The sequence below is a fragment of the Dendrobium catenatum genome, unplaced genomic scaffold, assembly GCF_001605985.2.
Source record: "Dendrobium catenatum unplaced genomic scaffold, ASM160598v2 fragScaff_scaffold_1177, whole genome shotgun sequence".
NCBI lineage: Eukaryota > Viridiplantae > Streptophyta > Magnoliopsida > Asparagales > Orchidaceae > Dendrobium > Dendrobium catenatum.
In genome coordinates, this window is record NW_021319639.1 from 88,945 (window position 1) to 105,755 (window position 16,811).

At 37.0% G+C, this 16,811-nt stretch overlaps 1 protein-coding gene across 4 annotated transcripts in view; it reads right to left on the reverse strand.

Moving 5' to 3' along the window:
* Nucleotides 1-16,811, reverse strand: part of LOC110106918 (alkylated DNA repair protein ALKBH8 homolog) — a 119,476-nt gene that overhangs the window by 64,750 nt on the left and 37,915 nt on the right. For 3 of the 4 annotated variants that reach the window (XM_028698901.1, XM_020837006.2, XM_028698899.1), the window contains exons 3-4: nucleotides 2,601-2,702; nucleotides 2,378-2,464 (exon numbers count right to left, since the gene is read on the reverse strand). In XM_028698901.1, coding sequence (XP_028554734.1) covers nucleotides 2,378-2,464; nucleotides 2,601-2,702 — 189 coding nt within the window. The remainder of the gene's footprint in view (nucleotides 1-2,377; nucleotides 2,465-2,600; nucleotides 2,703-16,811) is intronic. The other variant, XM_028698900.1, reaches the window with a different exon arrangement.

Sequence of the window (16,811 nt, forward strand, 5' to 3'; positions counted from 1 at the left end):
TCATTTAAGATATAAATTAATTCGTGCATAATTCCTCGTTTTCCATGTTCCTCAGTTTACATGCCATCACCTCGCTTGCGGGTAAAATTTTGAATTTGAAATCATGTGACGACCCAAGCAATATTATTGTCATTTTAGAGTAATCTCAACGTTCCGGACACAACCGTGAAGTCCGTTTTGTGAACGTTGAGAGATCCTTTGTTGGGTAATTTTGATGCTTCAAGTGCAAGGGCGAAGTCCATTTTATGATCGGATGTTGTTTGGGAAGTTTGTGTAACGTCAACTCGCCAACCATCGTTTTTCGTTGATCCTCCTCATTCATCATGCACAAGTGAGTGCTCCTTTGGTTTATTCAATATCTTAAATGCATCAATGCGATCGGCTTCGCAAAAGGATGAAATTCAAGGGGTTTCATACATAATCAAAGCGCTTCGATGTTCGTAATGAGCGACGTGTATATTAATCGTCTTCCTCGATGCACACGATTGATCGTAACATATATATGGAGGTCGACAAACATCTATTTTGAGTTTCTCCTAGAAAGGTTCTGAATAAAATTCCTAACATTTACCATTATCATATATTATGATCGAGAAGTGATTATAGTACAGGTTGTTCCTTTAAAGAAAAAGAAGTTGAACAACTTTTGTTAGGACCCTTTGATTCCCCTTTATTTCTTTTTCTTGGAATTCCCTTTCTCCTCCTTTCCTCTCAACAAAAGGCTTGTCACTCTTGTTCTTATTCTTTCTCTCAATCGCCATGACAAACATGCTTAATAGTTTATTGGAAATGTTGTAGTGGAGAAGTACAGTGCATTTTGCCAGTATATTGTAATGGAGCACTAAAGAGCATTTTGTTAGTATAAACATGTCTCCCAATGCACATCAATCATCCAAGTTTATCTTCTAAACTTTATTATGTATTCCTGCAAGGATTATTCTAATCAATAAAGTCTCCCATCTCACTGCCTCCATCTTTCTTCTTCATATCTCATAGGATGGAATTCTTGTCAGAGCTTTTTTTTTAACTAGCCCCAAATGTTGCTTCGTCACACAAGATGACGATGAGGGTTTCACCAAGTCAAAAATGCTTGGTGAGTTTCAGTCAGGCAAAATAAACCTTCTCTTAGGAAGAATGATAATAAAGAGTAAATAGATTTCAAGCCGATCCACTAAAGCATTCAACTTCTCAGCATCAATAGAGCCATCATAGGTAGAGATCAACACCCTCATCTTCTTAGTAATCTTCTCACTTACTAAAACTTTCACTGGCTGCTCATCATCATAATGATGATAAATTAACCTAAAATCGACATTCTTTTGGTTCTAGAGCACCTGTCAGAATCTTCTTGCTCAACATTTTCCATCATCAAAATCATCTGCTAATGAAGGAGTGCCTTAGTTGGCTAAGTCACTAAAGGTTTCTCCTTGTGATGTTGATATATCTACTTCCCTTTGTCTTCTTCTTGAAGTATGTAAGATTAGAAATGTTCTCATGTCTTCTTGCAAACAATTTTCATTAACACCATACAGGTCCTCATTGAATCTACCACTCTGACGCCAAAAATCTGATCGATTAATGCCAAAAAGGCACTGGAAGAAGATCTGACAGGCATGTCGATCAAGTATCAATGATGTGAGGCTAATAATCTAGAGTTTTATTAACAAGAGAACTAGGGAAAAAAAGACAATACTTCCTTGAATATCATCTCCCTAATTCTTTAGCAATAAAGTCTCACTCTCACTATTCTGGGATAGCCGATTTTCCCAAGAATTTATAAGATGGATTCTTTCTACAAGATGTGACTTGGTAAAAGATAAATAATCGAACTCTTTTCCTTCCTACAACATTCCTTTATACGGATAAAGAATGCTGGTCACATAAGTGGTTGGCATTTATGATGGAATAATGTTTAATTTAGTGCCATAATTGATACAGTTAATCATAAATCATTTTTGGGGAAGTTGCAAGGAGGTGACACATTCAACACTAAAACTATGAACTAGAGAGAGCAATGTTGTAATCATCACTATGTGGTCAAAGTTCATCTCAACTTCAAAATTATTCGTCTCTCAGGTGACTTTCAAAGACCTTCCTCGACGCTATAGCTATACCTCTTGAGCATCTTCCTCTTGAAATTAGGCTCATGGTTCAAAGGAGCCATCCCGAGACCTTCTTTAACATTATATAGGTCAAATATAATGAGTAATCCACAAATGGACCACCCGTTCAAGATTATTTTACAATTACATGAATCACCGGTCGATGGTTTGTTGTCTACCACAAAGAAAAACATTTAAGCATAATACTAAAACATACTTATTGGAGGAACTCATATGGATTCCTGTGCAATTTCACAAAGAAGCAAACAACATACTTGATAGAGGAACTCATAACCATAGTGCTGGACTCTTCTTTTTGAAAGATTATTCCATGGTTTACTATCAACTGCAGCAAGGAGTTCCTGGTAATAACAGAAACCATAACATGTAAAACTTTTGAAGGTTTCCACTGAACCACTGTACGATGCAAGTTGCACGCTCATAGAAAAAAACTATAATCAAAATGAAATACTTTCTTTGGAAAGAAGCGGCTGAAACCTGCTCTTCCTCAGAAGTAATGAAGTCATGTACCAGGAAAATTCCTGGAATTGCTAGTTCTGATGACAACAAAGATACGGAAAGTGAATCATTGATGTTAACCTACAAAGAAATACAATCTAGTTTGAGTCAACCAATTAAAAGTTTTCAAAAAGCACTAGGGTAGGAGGATAATAAAAACAAGGGTACAAAAAACTAAAATAGTTCCACCAATAATCTCAAAGCTAAGGAACATTTTCCTTACCTCAAGGAACATCAATTATCAGGCCAAAAATGTGCCCTGTGGTTATTTATAAGAGAAATTTATGAATCAAAAACATGGATTGTAAAAATAATCTTTAGCCATTCCTGTTTAACCAGTAGTTGTAGCATATCCATCTTTATGCATGCAAATTCTAGGGCAAAATAGGTAATTCAACTCTTTTATAAGACCTTAAGAAACATGAGCCCAAACCATTGAGTATAGTGGCAACTGTTTCCAGTCCAAGAAGAGTTCAGGACATTAAATTACTAGACAAAACATTTACTTTGTATACAGATAGAATATACAAGATGCAATCACAATGATGTAGAATAAATAAGAAAAGTAAATTATATATATATATAAAGAGAGTAATGCATTCAGTATCAAATGAAGATGCATCTCAAGAAAATGAGAGAATAATTTATCTTGCTTCAATGAACTTCATACAAGAAAAGAGCATTCTCTCCTTCGTTGCAGTTGAAGAAATAAGCCAAGAACAACCATATCTAGCTGAACTAGGGGGTATAAATAGAATTGGTATCCATTCATCAGGCGAGCTCAATGTACAGCATGCCACTTCATCATCTTAATTCATTGGACGGGAAATTGGAAAGCCTTCTAATATCCTGGAATCCAATGATGAACGAACCATTCTACTATGTTTAAAAAGTCATTCTATATTATTAAGAATTTGATTTGTTCAATGAATGTTTCTTTGATGAGAATTTAGTGGTTTTCAATGAGAATATTTGATATAGGACTACAATGCTTAAAGTAATTTGAAAAGAACTTGCACGACTTATTGATTAGAATAATAAAAATTAGAACTACTAGCAAATAAGATATAGGACTACAATGCCTAAAGTAATTTGAAAAGAACTTGCACGACTTATTGATTAGAATAATAAAAATTAGAACTACTAGCAAATAAAACGACAAAATAAAACGTAAGAGCGGTCACTTCAGTTTAGGCTAAGTTGCACAATAAGAACTTTGAATTATCAAAATAACAAAGAAAATCAACGACGTGCAAATATAATAGCTTTCAACGAAAATCCCTAATCTAACAATAATATTAGAAACAAATGAAGTGCACTCAATCCTACGTTTACTAGGTTTTGGGCAACGACGAAGAAAAACCCTACGTTTACTTAGGCAAAGGTGAAGCTCGGCTCCTTGAGAATCGTCATCACCTACAAGGAGAGGGGATTAGAGAGTTAATTGAAAAGGGGACGAATATTCACCTTTGTCAAAATCCGGAAACAAGTCGTTGAGAGGATGAGGTCATTCTTTATAGCTTCCTTTGAAGGTTTACTTTGAGAGAAAAAATTTCTCCCACGCGTTGAAGTGATGAAGGTAATGATCCTCGACTTGCCTTGAAGAATCCCCTTGAGAGAGAGAAGTTTCTCTCAAGTGTTCAAATAGATGGAAGGTTGGGAAGTGGCCAACCGAAGGAAGAAGCTTGAAGAAGAATTAGGTTCGGATTTTTGGTTAATGGGATGGAGGGAATTCAAACAATTATTTCCCCCAATGAATCCTTTTAGTTTGGAAAGGATTTGGGTGTATTTAGGTAAGGGTAGGGGCGGCTAAGAGAGAGGAGAGGGAAAGAGGATTTGAAATCTTTCCAAAGGGAAAGAGCTTTAAGTTAGTTAATTAGAAGGTGGGGACCCATTAAGGGGGGCCGGCGACATGTAGAAAGAGAGGGAGAGGTTTGGGAAATAAATTCAAGCCTTCTTAATTGGGATTATTAAATTAGTAAAGGCTTAATTAATTCCCAAATAAGTTTAAAATCTAAAGGGCTGAAATTTGGAACTTTCCTAAATTAGGATTGGTATTTTAGGTAACAATTTCAAATTCAATTGACTTTGAATTTGTAAATTAATTAAGTTACCTCAAACATTTAAACCCAATTAGGAAGGTTGTAATTGCAAGCATTAATGAAGAACCCAAAGGGGGCCGGCGGCTATAAATTTGGAAGAGAAATTAAGGAAGCATTAATAGCTTCCTTAAGTCATGGACTTAAATTTAGGATGAAATATTTCATCCTATTTTAAATTTAATTCAATAGGCAAGGATTTGGAAAGTTTCCTAAAATAGGAGTGATATTTTAGGTAACTTTTCAAATTCAAATAATTTGAATTTGATAAGTTAATGATTTACCTAAATTAATCAACCCAATTAGGAAAGGAATCAATGTAAGCAAGGATGGAGGGAAAACCCTAAGGGGGAAGGGGGCGGCTTGGGCTTGGGTTCGGTTGGATGAAGGGCCGGAGGTGGGGTGGGGCTTTAGGTAAGCGAGCCGGTGGTTGTAGTGGGGGAAGGAGGGTGGTGGCTTGAGGTGGTGGTGGTGGGAGACATTGGCCGGCGGCAAAGTGGGGTGGCTAGGAGATCCGGCGGCTAGGAGGAAGAGGGATTGAAAGAAAAGAACGATAAAACAAACCACGAACCCAGCGGTCTCCAAGGTTGGTGGGTGATCCGTTTTCCCTCTCCTAGGGATCTCACTCTCTCAAAGCACTCTCAAGATCTCTCAAGAACTCAAGCAATAGCACAAAAAATTTTTATCATTCAATCATTAATTTTCAAAGATAAACATAAGGGCTATAAGATGAAGCTCGGCTCCTTGAGAATCGTCATCACCTATAAGGAGAGGGGATTAGAGAGTTAATTGAAAGGGGGAAGAATGTTCACCTTTGTCAAAATCCGGAAACAAGTCGTTGAGAGGATGAGGTCATTCTTCGTAACTTCCTTTGAAGGTTTACTTTGAGAGAAAGAAATTTCTCCCACGCGTTGAAGTGTTGAAAGTAATGATCCTCGACTTGCCTTGAAGAATCCCCTTGAGAGAGAGAGAAGTTTCTCTCAAGAATTCAAATGGATGTAAGGTTGGGAAGTGGCCGGCCAACCGAAGGAAGAAGCTTGAAGAAGAATTAGGTTCAGATTTTTGGTTAGAGGGATGAAGGGAATTCAAACAATTATTTCCCCAATGAATCCTTTTAGTTTGGAAAGGATTTGGGTGTATTTAGGTAAGGGTGGGAGCTGCTAAGAGAAAGGGAAAGAGGATTTGAAATCTTTCCAAAGGGAAAGAGCTTTAAGTTGGAAATTAATTAGGAGGTGGGGACCCATTAAAGGGGGTCGGCGGCATGTAGAAAGAGAGGGAGAGGTTTGGAAAATAAATTTAAGCCTTTTTAATTGGGATTATTAAATTAGGAAATGCTTAATTAATTCCCAAATAAGTTTAAAATCTAAAGGGCTGAAATTTGGAACTTTCCTAAATTAGGATTGGTATTTTAGGTAACAATTTCAAATTCAAATGACTTTGAATTTGTAAATTAATTGAGTTACGTACCTCAAATATTTAAACCCAATTAGGAAGGTTGTAATTGCAAGCATTAATGGATAACCCAAAGGGGGCCGGCAGCTATGGATTTGGAAGAGAAATTAAGGAAGCTATTAATGCTTCCTTAAGTCATGGACTTAAATTTAGGATGAAATATTTCATCCTAATTTAACTTTAATTCAGTAAGCAAGGATTTGGAAAGTTTTCTAAAAGAGGAGTGATATTTTAGGTAACTTTTCAAATTCAAATAATTTGAATTTGATAAGTTAATGAGTTACCTAAATTAATCAACCCAATTAGGAAAGAAATCAATGTAAGCGAGGACGGAGGGAAAAAGCTAAGGGGGAAGGGGTGGCTTGGGCTTGGGTGTTGACTGTAACCGCATAGCACCGACTCCCCCACCGACATACCCAAACGACACAATCGCCTCCGGTCCCACCTCACAACCGTTCGTTCAAAAAAATTGCAAACCGACATACTCACGATATAAAATCCTTCTCCATTCGGACGGTTAGAGGGATACGCACGCACACTCAAGAGAGACGCACAGAGAAGAGAAAGAAAGGGTTTTAGAAGACTTACCTCTGCCCGACCGAACTCCGGCGTCGCTCCTTGCTCTTGCTCCGACTCCTGCATCCGTCTGCCCTAATCGAACAGCCGACCAAGGAGTCGTCGGCCAATCTCCGACCAAGGACTCGCCGCCGGACACGCCTGCCTCTGGCCAGACAAACCTCCGCCGAGCCGACCGCCGTCTCCGCTCCCAAAGCTCCGCCGTGCGTGACCTAGCCCGATCGGGTTTCTTCCGCTTTGCTTCTTCCGTCTCCCACTCTCTATATAATATATTATAATATATAATATTATATGTATATTATAACATAACATCTTATTATAATATTATATATATAACTTTAAAATTCAAATATAAAACTTAAACCCTAAATTATTGCTATTATACGACAGGTTTATAACCTATTCGACCTCTTTAACGACTAGCCTTAATCGAAAGTTCTCTCTCGTTATCGGGAGGGGTAATTAACTATAGGGGCTTGCGCCTATAGGAAACCAGAACTCAGATCAAAAAGTCCTCACCAAATGAGGGCGAAATCTCTGGGTAGTGTCTTATCTACAAACCCAATCTGCCTTCTGAAAATTCCCCCGGGATCACACATCTCAAAAATGGAATTTTTCGGAGCCCACATTGGGTTTGGTTGGATGAAGGGTCGGCGGTGAGGTGGGGCTTTGGGTAAGCGGGCCGGTGGTTGTGGTAGGGGAAGGAGGTTGGTAGCTTGAGGTGGTGGTGGTGGGAGACGTTGGCCGATGGCAAGGTGGGGTGGCTAGGAGATCCGGCGGCTAGGAGGAAGAGAAATTGAAAGAAAAGAACGATAAAACAAACCACAAACCTGACTGTCTCCAAGGTTGATGGGTGATCCGTTTTCCCTTTCCTAGGGATCTTGCTCTCTCTCCAAGCACTCTCAAGATCTCTCAATAACTGAAGCAATAGTACAAAAAATTCTTATCATTCAATCATTAACTTTCAAAGAGAACATAGGGGCTATAAATAGCATCGTACATAAGACTCAAAATAAGAAAGACGACAATGCCCTCAGGGCTTACATACGACCTCCCTTAAGAGGTAAAAAAGGGAAAACAACTATAACATAAATAATAAAAAACAAATAACAAAATAAAAGACAAATACATGAAATGACTCAAAACTACATCACCTCGATCGTGGCCGTAGATCGACGGTCACGCCTCTGATACACTGTCCATGCTCTGATGTCCCCATCATAACTGATGTAGAATGGAAGGGGTCGGCCAAAAGAGGGGAAAAAGGGAAGGCGTCCACATACGTTGAATGTGCCCACATACAGTGAATTTGTCTGCATTCAATGAATGTGTCCAAATACGATGAATGTGGACTTAAGGAATTTTCAAACTTGAATTATTAAGATAAGAAAAGGGGAATTATGACAGGTCTTTATTTAAATTCAAATTGGGAGAATTAAGGAAAGCCCCCAAATATAATTCATCCTATTTAAGAAAGAATTTCAAATTCAAATTAATTTAAATTTGAATTTAAAAACTTGTCAAACTTAAAATGCATCGAATAAGGAATGTCTAATAATCAATTTGAAAAGTTGAGGGAAAGAGGAAATAGGAAGGGGGGTAGGGCCAACGGGTAGCATGATTATGGGTGATTGATATAAGGGGTTAAAGGTGGCTATATTTAGAATCATAAAATAGGAAAGTGGATTTAAATCAACTCCTATTTAAAATTCAAAATTGCATGATTTGAGGGACTTCTCTAAAATAGTTTTTCTCATTTAGTAAAATTCAAATTCAAATTCAATTGAATATGAATTTAAATAGTTTCTAAAATTAAAGGGAACTAATTTAGGAAATGATTTGAATGCTAGATTTAGAATCTTGGAGCCAAGGGATGGATGATGGCCAGCGGCTTTGGGAAGGGGATTGGGTCGGTGGTTGGGTGTCTTTTGGCCTAGGGTTTGTGTGGAGATTCGGCCAATAGGAGAAAGAGAGACGGGAAGTGGCGGTTAGGAAAATAAGGAGGATAATACAAAATAAAAAAAGAAGACAAAACCGCAAGCCTTGGACTCTTCCGAAGACTGACGGGTGATACGTTACCCTTCTCCAAGGGACTTCAAGCCACAAGCCCGGACCCATCCTGCGGCCGGTGAAAACTCCGATTTCTTCCCATAGGAATCTCACTAACGTCCTCCCAAAAGAACACAAGTGCATAAAACAAATTTTTATTATAATTTCATCATACCTAATACAAGAGAAGGGGCCTCTATATATAGACCTCAAAAGAAACTAAAAGATAAATTTATCCCTTGGGCTTAAATAAGATAAGGCTCTTAAATAAAAAGGGTAAAAAGGAAAATTATAAAATTAAATCAAAATACAATTAATAAACTAAAATAAAACTGAGTGATCTCGGCCATCAATCTTCGAATCTTCCTTTGAATATCGTCCACCGTCGGATGTCCGCATCAATATTAATCATTGGAAATCCCCAAAACGTTTCAATTTCTTCATATGGCGATTGGTTAAAGCTAGGGAAATTGGTTGGGAGCTTATCTACATGCATCAACTAGAGTATATCCATATGCTAAGTCAATTAGACGTACTAGTTAGTAAGTCAAGATAATTGCAAGTTAACACAATTTGGAAAATTAATCAGGATATATCCATATTAATTGGCGCTCATATTCAAATCTGGCATGTAATGAACACAAGACACCTTCAAATTAAGGTTAACAAAATATTTAATTTTTAGGACTTAACAACTTTCTTCCATGTCCTTGAAACTTATTTAAAAATCTGCCTAGTGGACATAAATTATCTCCATCTTTGTACCGACCTTCATTCATCTCTGTACCAACAATGATAGCTTTTTGTAAAGCTAGTCTTATACAAGCTTCTCAGATTTTCTGCCATAGATAGTCCTATTGTTCTCTCAATCATTCCTAACAAGCCTCATATTGTCGTGATTTATGTCCCAATGAGAAAATCTACTCCTTTTAAGTGATGGTTCGGACACGTCACCCTAAGTAATCAATCTCCAACATATATCACATTGAATGCCACCTCAACTCAAGTTCTCCTGATAGTTCGAAGCATCACATATTTAGATGAAGCTGTCAGACAATTAGTAACCATCTCTGCTAACTTCCACAAGAGAAAGGCATTCTCCACTGAGCCTAGTCATGAGGGCTACAACAATTTGATGTTTGAACAAGTTGACTGAGGGAACACGAAGAAATCAAGATAAGAAGTGCCCCTAAAATGGAAAGGAAAATGATAAAAATGGTCCCTTAACTCTTTATGAAGGACAAAATGGTCTCCAACTATATTAAATGATCATTTTGGTCTCTCAAGTGCTTAAAAATGAACCAAAATAATCTCATTGTGGGACTATTTTGATTCATTTTTAAAGAGTTAAAAGACCAAAATGTACCTTAATATAGTTGGAGAATATTTTGATCTTTCATAAAAAATCAAGGGATTCATTTTGATCATTTTCTCATCCCTAAAACATTTTGAATGTCATGAGATTGCGGAGCAAACGATTTCCAAATTACATCAAATAGTTGAATGAGTTGCTTCTAGCGTGGGGTAATGAGAGGTGCTTTTTTGGATATAAACAATTAAGGAACTCAAAAGCCAAATATCTTAGCATCAATTTAAGGATGTGATCAAAAAATTGTTTTCTAATCAGAATATTCTTTTAAAAATTCAACAAAAATGGCATGTCAAAATGAAACAAAATAAGACTTAATGATGAGGACATAAGACCTTGGAGAATCTACCAGAGGCATGGCCGTCAATCTACGGCCACGATTGCACCGCTTTACTTTTCATTATTATTGTATTAGATTTATTATTGATGTATTAGTGATGCAATCAAAAATTTGGGAGAGGGACCCAAATTTTTTATCACAAAAAAGAAATCTTTCTAGAGAATAAAAGATTACAATAACTCACAAAAATTAGACTAATTAGACAAAACAAACTTTAATATTATAAAATAAAGAAAGACTTACAAACTTGACTTTCAACATAAGATGACATTACAACCCTTGACTCTTACAAATGACACCTAAAGTTGCTTTCCAAGAGAAGAAGGATACAATGGAATGATTACTATGGAGAGAAGAAAGAGATTAGGAGACGAGACGAAGGTTGGAAAGAGCCCGCAGGATTTCCGGAGGAGCCCCCCCCCCATTCCAATCGTGGGTTAAAGGCTTCCCTCCCTCCTCTAAACTGTTAACTCCACCCCTAACCCTAAACCTAGCCACCAGCCTCATCACCTCCCCTTTGCATCCAAAAATTCAAATCCCTAATTACTACTTTCCATTTATTAAACATCCTCATTTTGGAAAGCTTTGATTTCAAATTCCAATCAATTTTGAATTTGAAATTATATCATGAGATAGGATGATCTATTTTCGGAAAGTTACTTAAATCAAGTCTAATTCAATTTCTAATTGGATTTGATTTAAATCACTTACCTCAATTTGCAATCCTTGATTAAGTATTAATTCCCTTTCTGATGGGGACATCAGCTCGTGGAAGGTTTATCAGAGGCGTGGCCGCCGATCTACAGCCATGATTGAGTCTTTGTATTTCTGAGTCATTTATGTTATTTTATTATTCATGTATTTTCTATTTTCTTAGTGTCATTATGTTTTACTATTTGTACCCCTTTAGTGGGAATTGTCGTGTGTGAGCCCAAAGGGCAAGTTGGTCTTTAATTTTCTTGAGTCCATTGTACTTGGCTATTTATAGCCCCTTGTCTGATGTTTGAAGTTAATGAATGATTATGAATTTTCTGCACTTGTTTTCTTGGAGCTTATGAGAGAGCTTAAGAGAGAAAATTAGAGAGCTTGGTGGAGCCTAGGATAGGCCACCCATCGTACCCAACAGTCACCACTGGTGGCTCTTGGTTCTCTTCCCCTTCTTTCCCCTCCCAACCCTCACCTCCATTGCCGGCCAACCCCACCACACCCGAGCTCCTCTTGCTCATTTCAAACTCACGATAAAAACCCCCAACCGAATCCCCTTCTCCCCTTCCAACCCCCACGGCCAAAACCCCCATCCCAAGCCCCCATGCCGCCGGCTCCAACCACATAGTCGTCGGACCCCACTTCCCCTTTCCCCATTGAATTCATTTGCCTAATTTGGATGGACATATTTTGGGACAGATTTTGAAATTCAAATTACTTTAGTTTGAAATTTGAAATCTTTCCTAATTTACCAATTCTATTTTTGGAAAGTTACTAAAATTGATCCTATTTGAATTTCAAATTCAAATTGGATTTAATAATTTCTTTTCTCAATCCGAAATCCCAAATTAGGCGACCACAAATCTTTCCCCAATCCCCTCCTCGCTCTTGATAGACGCCGCACACCACTACCTCCAGCTTGAGTCTGAACATTTCTTATCATCTGTGTCATAGACGCCATCATTTGAGTGAAAGCATCCAAAGTAGCATTAATGCTACTGCCTTGAGGCTCTACTACTGTTGGTAATACTCTCCTGACCTCTCCAGTGTTGCCATTAGTGGCATCAGGTTCAGGTTCCTCAGCCCTAAAACACAAATTAACAAAACAATCTAAGCATTAAATAACACAAGCACCTTATATCTACCCTAACCTATAAGATCATCCTATTGGCTCTTTCATGAAAATCAATATCCTCAAATCCTTTGCTCTGATACCACTTCTGTCACGACCCGGCCCGGTTAGCTCGCGTAGGCGAGGCGGGAACAGAGGTCGGACGGTAGGTCAAGTATCTAAATTCCTAAATCTATCAATTCCCTAAATAAATCTCCAATATATTTTGAAAGAGCCACTATAACAATAAAGTTTGAAATCACATAAACATATAAGCAAACATATTCTTCGTCCTTACCTTTCTTCCGGAGCTCCTGCCCTACGATAAACAATGCCGCCCCTTCTACTCATTGAATAAAATTAAGCTCACCTGAAAATGTTAACAACTAACATTAAGCTAAAGCTCAGTAAGCAATACACAATTCTAAACTACAGTAAACAAGGAAACTGAATAATATGATAGATGCAAATTTCATATGAACATAACATAAAATGATTCCATACTAACATAGCATTAAACATATCATATCATAAACCATATCTTTCATTTTCCTTTCCATATTCATAACATTATACATGTCTTTCTCTTTTCGTATATAATACAACCGTCACAGGAGTCACCGTCTGTACCATAAAGGTACACCTTTACCATTTTCCTTTTCCATATCCTTTACCATTTTATCGTGCACGAGTACAGCGTCCCCAGCTAGTACCATAAGGGGGTGAACTCCATCCTTTCAACATACACATGCAAGCATTCAAATAGTATTCATATCATCTCATTTCATATAACATAAACTTTATCATATAAGAACATAAAATGTACATGTAATTTGTATGATCATTCACTTGACAACAATAAAGAATTTGACAACAGTAAAGGATAATGATTGCATATAACTTGAGGGTAACAAAAGTATTACTGAAATAAAGAACCGTGCATACTTACAGAAGTTTGTAAAATTGATTTCTTCACGCTAATCCTTCTTCCTTCGAGATTTCTTTAAAACACCTAAAAGATATAATTTCTTCTTCAAATACATTTATAATAAATCTAAATTAATGTTCCCATTCTATTTTTTACAATCTATCCTAAGTTCTTCCTCTTCCTCTTTCCAAAAGATCACATAAAGTATATCATAATCTAAAAACTCATAATTTTATCTAATTAATTAATATTAATCAACATAACACTTTCTCCTTAATCTAAATTAATTTAAAATAATTCTATTTTCGGATTTACCTAAAACCCTAATTTTAGAAAACCTATTTTCATTATTTCCCTCAAATAAACATGTTATCCTCTCCCCCACACCTAAATCATAATTAAATATTTTCCATTTTCGGATTTAAATTAATTAAAAATTAGGAAAATAAGATTTTATAAGAAAAACTCAATTTATACCCTTAAAAACCCTCTTAGGACTCTTAGGAACCATATTTGTAAAAGCATTTTCAAAAACTCAAACTTTAGAGAAAACCCTAATTTTAGAAACCCTAGAAATTCTTGGAGAAAGTTATGTTTTCATGGTTAGGAACTCTTCCTAAATCTTTCCTAACATTTTCTTTAAAAGATATCAAGTTTTCGAGAAACCCTAGATTTTTAATCATGAAAGAGTTTAGAGGAAAAGGAATGTTTCTAAGTTTAAATCATACCCTTTCTCTTCCTTAAGATTTCCCCTTCGTTTTGTCCTAAAACCGCCGCCGAAAAAGATCTCCACTGCCCGCCAAAATCGCCTCCCGTCCGCCTTTGCTCGTCCGCCTCCTCACTTCCGCGCGCCTCTTTTGTTCGGCCAAACCGTGCGTGAAATAAGAGGGGGAGGCCCGGTTTGCTTAATAGGGAGAAAGGGAAAATGCCAAAAGACTCATATGCCCTTACTTAAACTCTCCAAGTCTTAATAACCTCTAAGGGTATTATTGGTATAATGAGACTTCTCTAATTTTTAATTCCTAAATTAGGCAAAATTAAATATAAGTTTTATATATCAAATTTCTTAGAATTTTGCGTAGAATTTTATAAAATTATTCCCGTCAAAATCCGACAACATTGAATTTTTCACTTAAAACTCGTCGCGGCGCTTTGAAAAGCGTGCGAGGTCTAAAACGGCATTTTTCAGGTTTTCACACCCTTGAAGATTTTGCCACCTAGCACCTATGAATGGCGGATCCAGAAACTGAGTACGGTTTAACTTGGGACGAAGACGGCTACACCGACATCCTCCGATCAACTTACTTCAACGTGAATCCTAGGATTGATTATACCGTCGAAGACTACTTGGAACGTATTCTGGACACCTTAGTGGAAGCCATTGATGAGCACTTTGAAGGTATCGAGTGGAGGATCTCCACCACTCCTGACGAAGGTTTCTCTTACTCCTTTCATTATATTTTCCTAAATCTAACTTCTCTTGGAATTGATGACATACATGAAGGACGACTCCATGCTGCTCATACTAAAGCTTAGTAAACGTAGGAATTGAGTGCACCTCTATGTTTATTAATTCTTGTTGTTAGATTAGGAATTTCTTTGAAACTACTATTTGTCATTGTGTTGTTTTCTTAATCTATTTGGAAGGCTTCAAATCTCTTGCTACGTAATTTGGCCTAAGCAGGTGTGACACCTATTTGCTTTAATTCATTATTTTAAAGTGCTAATAGTTTTGATCTTTGATTATTCTAATCACGAGTTGTGCAAAATCCTATTGAACTAATAGCATTGCATACTTAGTCTTGCATCACTTTCCCTACACCCTACCCCACTTACCGATGCCACCAGCCCCCTCCCTCTACTCTCTCTCTCCCACATTAAAACCCCTTTCCTTCATGGAGCCTCAATCAACTCTCCCATTAAGAAGTACCTTCCCTTTCTCCCCTTACTTGAGATTCAAAATTCAAAACCCTAAGCCCTTCCCACTCAAATCTAAAACCTAATTTCAGATTTTTGGAAAAGGATTTCCCTCCTAGTCTTGGTCGGCCACACAACCCTTCTCTCCACCGTTCGTCCTTGGCTTGATACATCACTAAGAAAGAAAAGAGAGAAGAAACACACCACACCCTCTCCACCACTTTACTAAATTTCTCTACTCAAGCATGGAGGATCCAAAACGTGACACGGGGTCGTCTACAACAATCAAGATCAAGTCGATATCCTCAAATCACCATTCTTCAACATCAATATGGAGATTGACCAAACTGTGGAGGAATACGTGGAGAGGGTCATCTTCACCCTCGCCAAAGCCATTGACAACCAACTCTCCTCCTTGCAGTGGCAAATTATTTCCAAACCCTAATGAAGGTGAAATCTTCCTCCAAATTTTATATATTCTTAATTACTCTCAATTGTGGTCATAATTGATTCATCAAGATTGTGTTAACTCCCTCCGCTAAGCCTAGTAATCTAGAGAGTGAGTGAGTTGACTCACATGATGCATAATCTCATTGTTAATTTAGAGATTTCTCATTGAAAATCATTCGCGTATGTTAAGCTTGAATAATTGATTATTTTGTGATCTTAACTTCTAGTTGTGTGACTTGGCCTAAGCTAGTTTCACCCCTCTCACATTTTTTTCATTATTTAAATTGTTACAAGCTTAATATGTAATATTGCCTTCATCTAAAAGCTTGCAACTTCTTATTTAACATTGTCTAAGCATTTAAGTCCTACATCACTTAAGTTGTTCTAGGGCTTCAACAAAGACAAACAAAAAGTCATAGGGAAAATGAAAAATAGCATGGAAGTTCATGGCAAAGAGCACAGATCGAAGATATATAAGATACAAGGTAGATGAAGGACAGTCAAGTTTAAGGCTTTGATGTATCTACAGGCTGAAAGAGATGAATAAATTTATGAGGATTTAAGCAATGAAAGATTATAAGGCAAGTAATCTATTATTTATGTTCTTATTTAAAAAAAAATGAAAGATATTTACAAAAGGTTAAAATTTAGCATTGGACAAATTAAGTTATATCAGGGGACTAACGACTCATAAGCTAGGTGTAAAAGGCAAGCCTCAAGCACTCAAAGTGATTCCTAAGTCCACAAGGCATATGCCCGGTAGGCCAAACGCCTCCCCTAATTGCTAAGGCCATATTTTCACGTCCCCACCAAAGGCAAACCTCAAAAATGGAATACTGGTAAAAGCTAAATTTAGTATATTAAATAAGAATGTTAAAAATGGATGTGAGTATATAATGTGAAATGAATTCATCAACTAGACAATGATGGTTGAAATTATCTAATAGTAGGGTTCCAAAAAATAGCTGCTAACTGATAGGAAAAACTTGAGTTCGCAAGTAACCCTAATGGGAATACTTGAGTTCGCAAGAAAACCTAACAATAATCGGTAAATTCAACAAGAAAAATAAAAGAAGTTGGGTGGAAGTAATCAAAATCAGTAGATAATTTTATAGAAATCAAAGCGAAGCAAGAACAAAACAAAGATACAATTGATCCTCAATTCGAGAGGAGGATCGTTCTCTCCCAATCTCT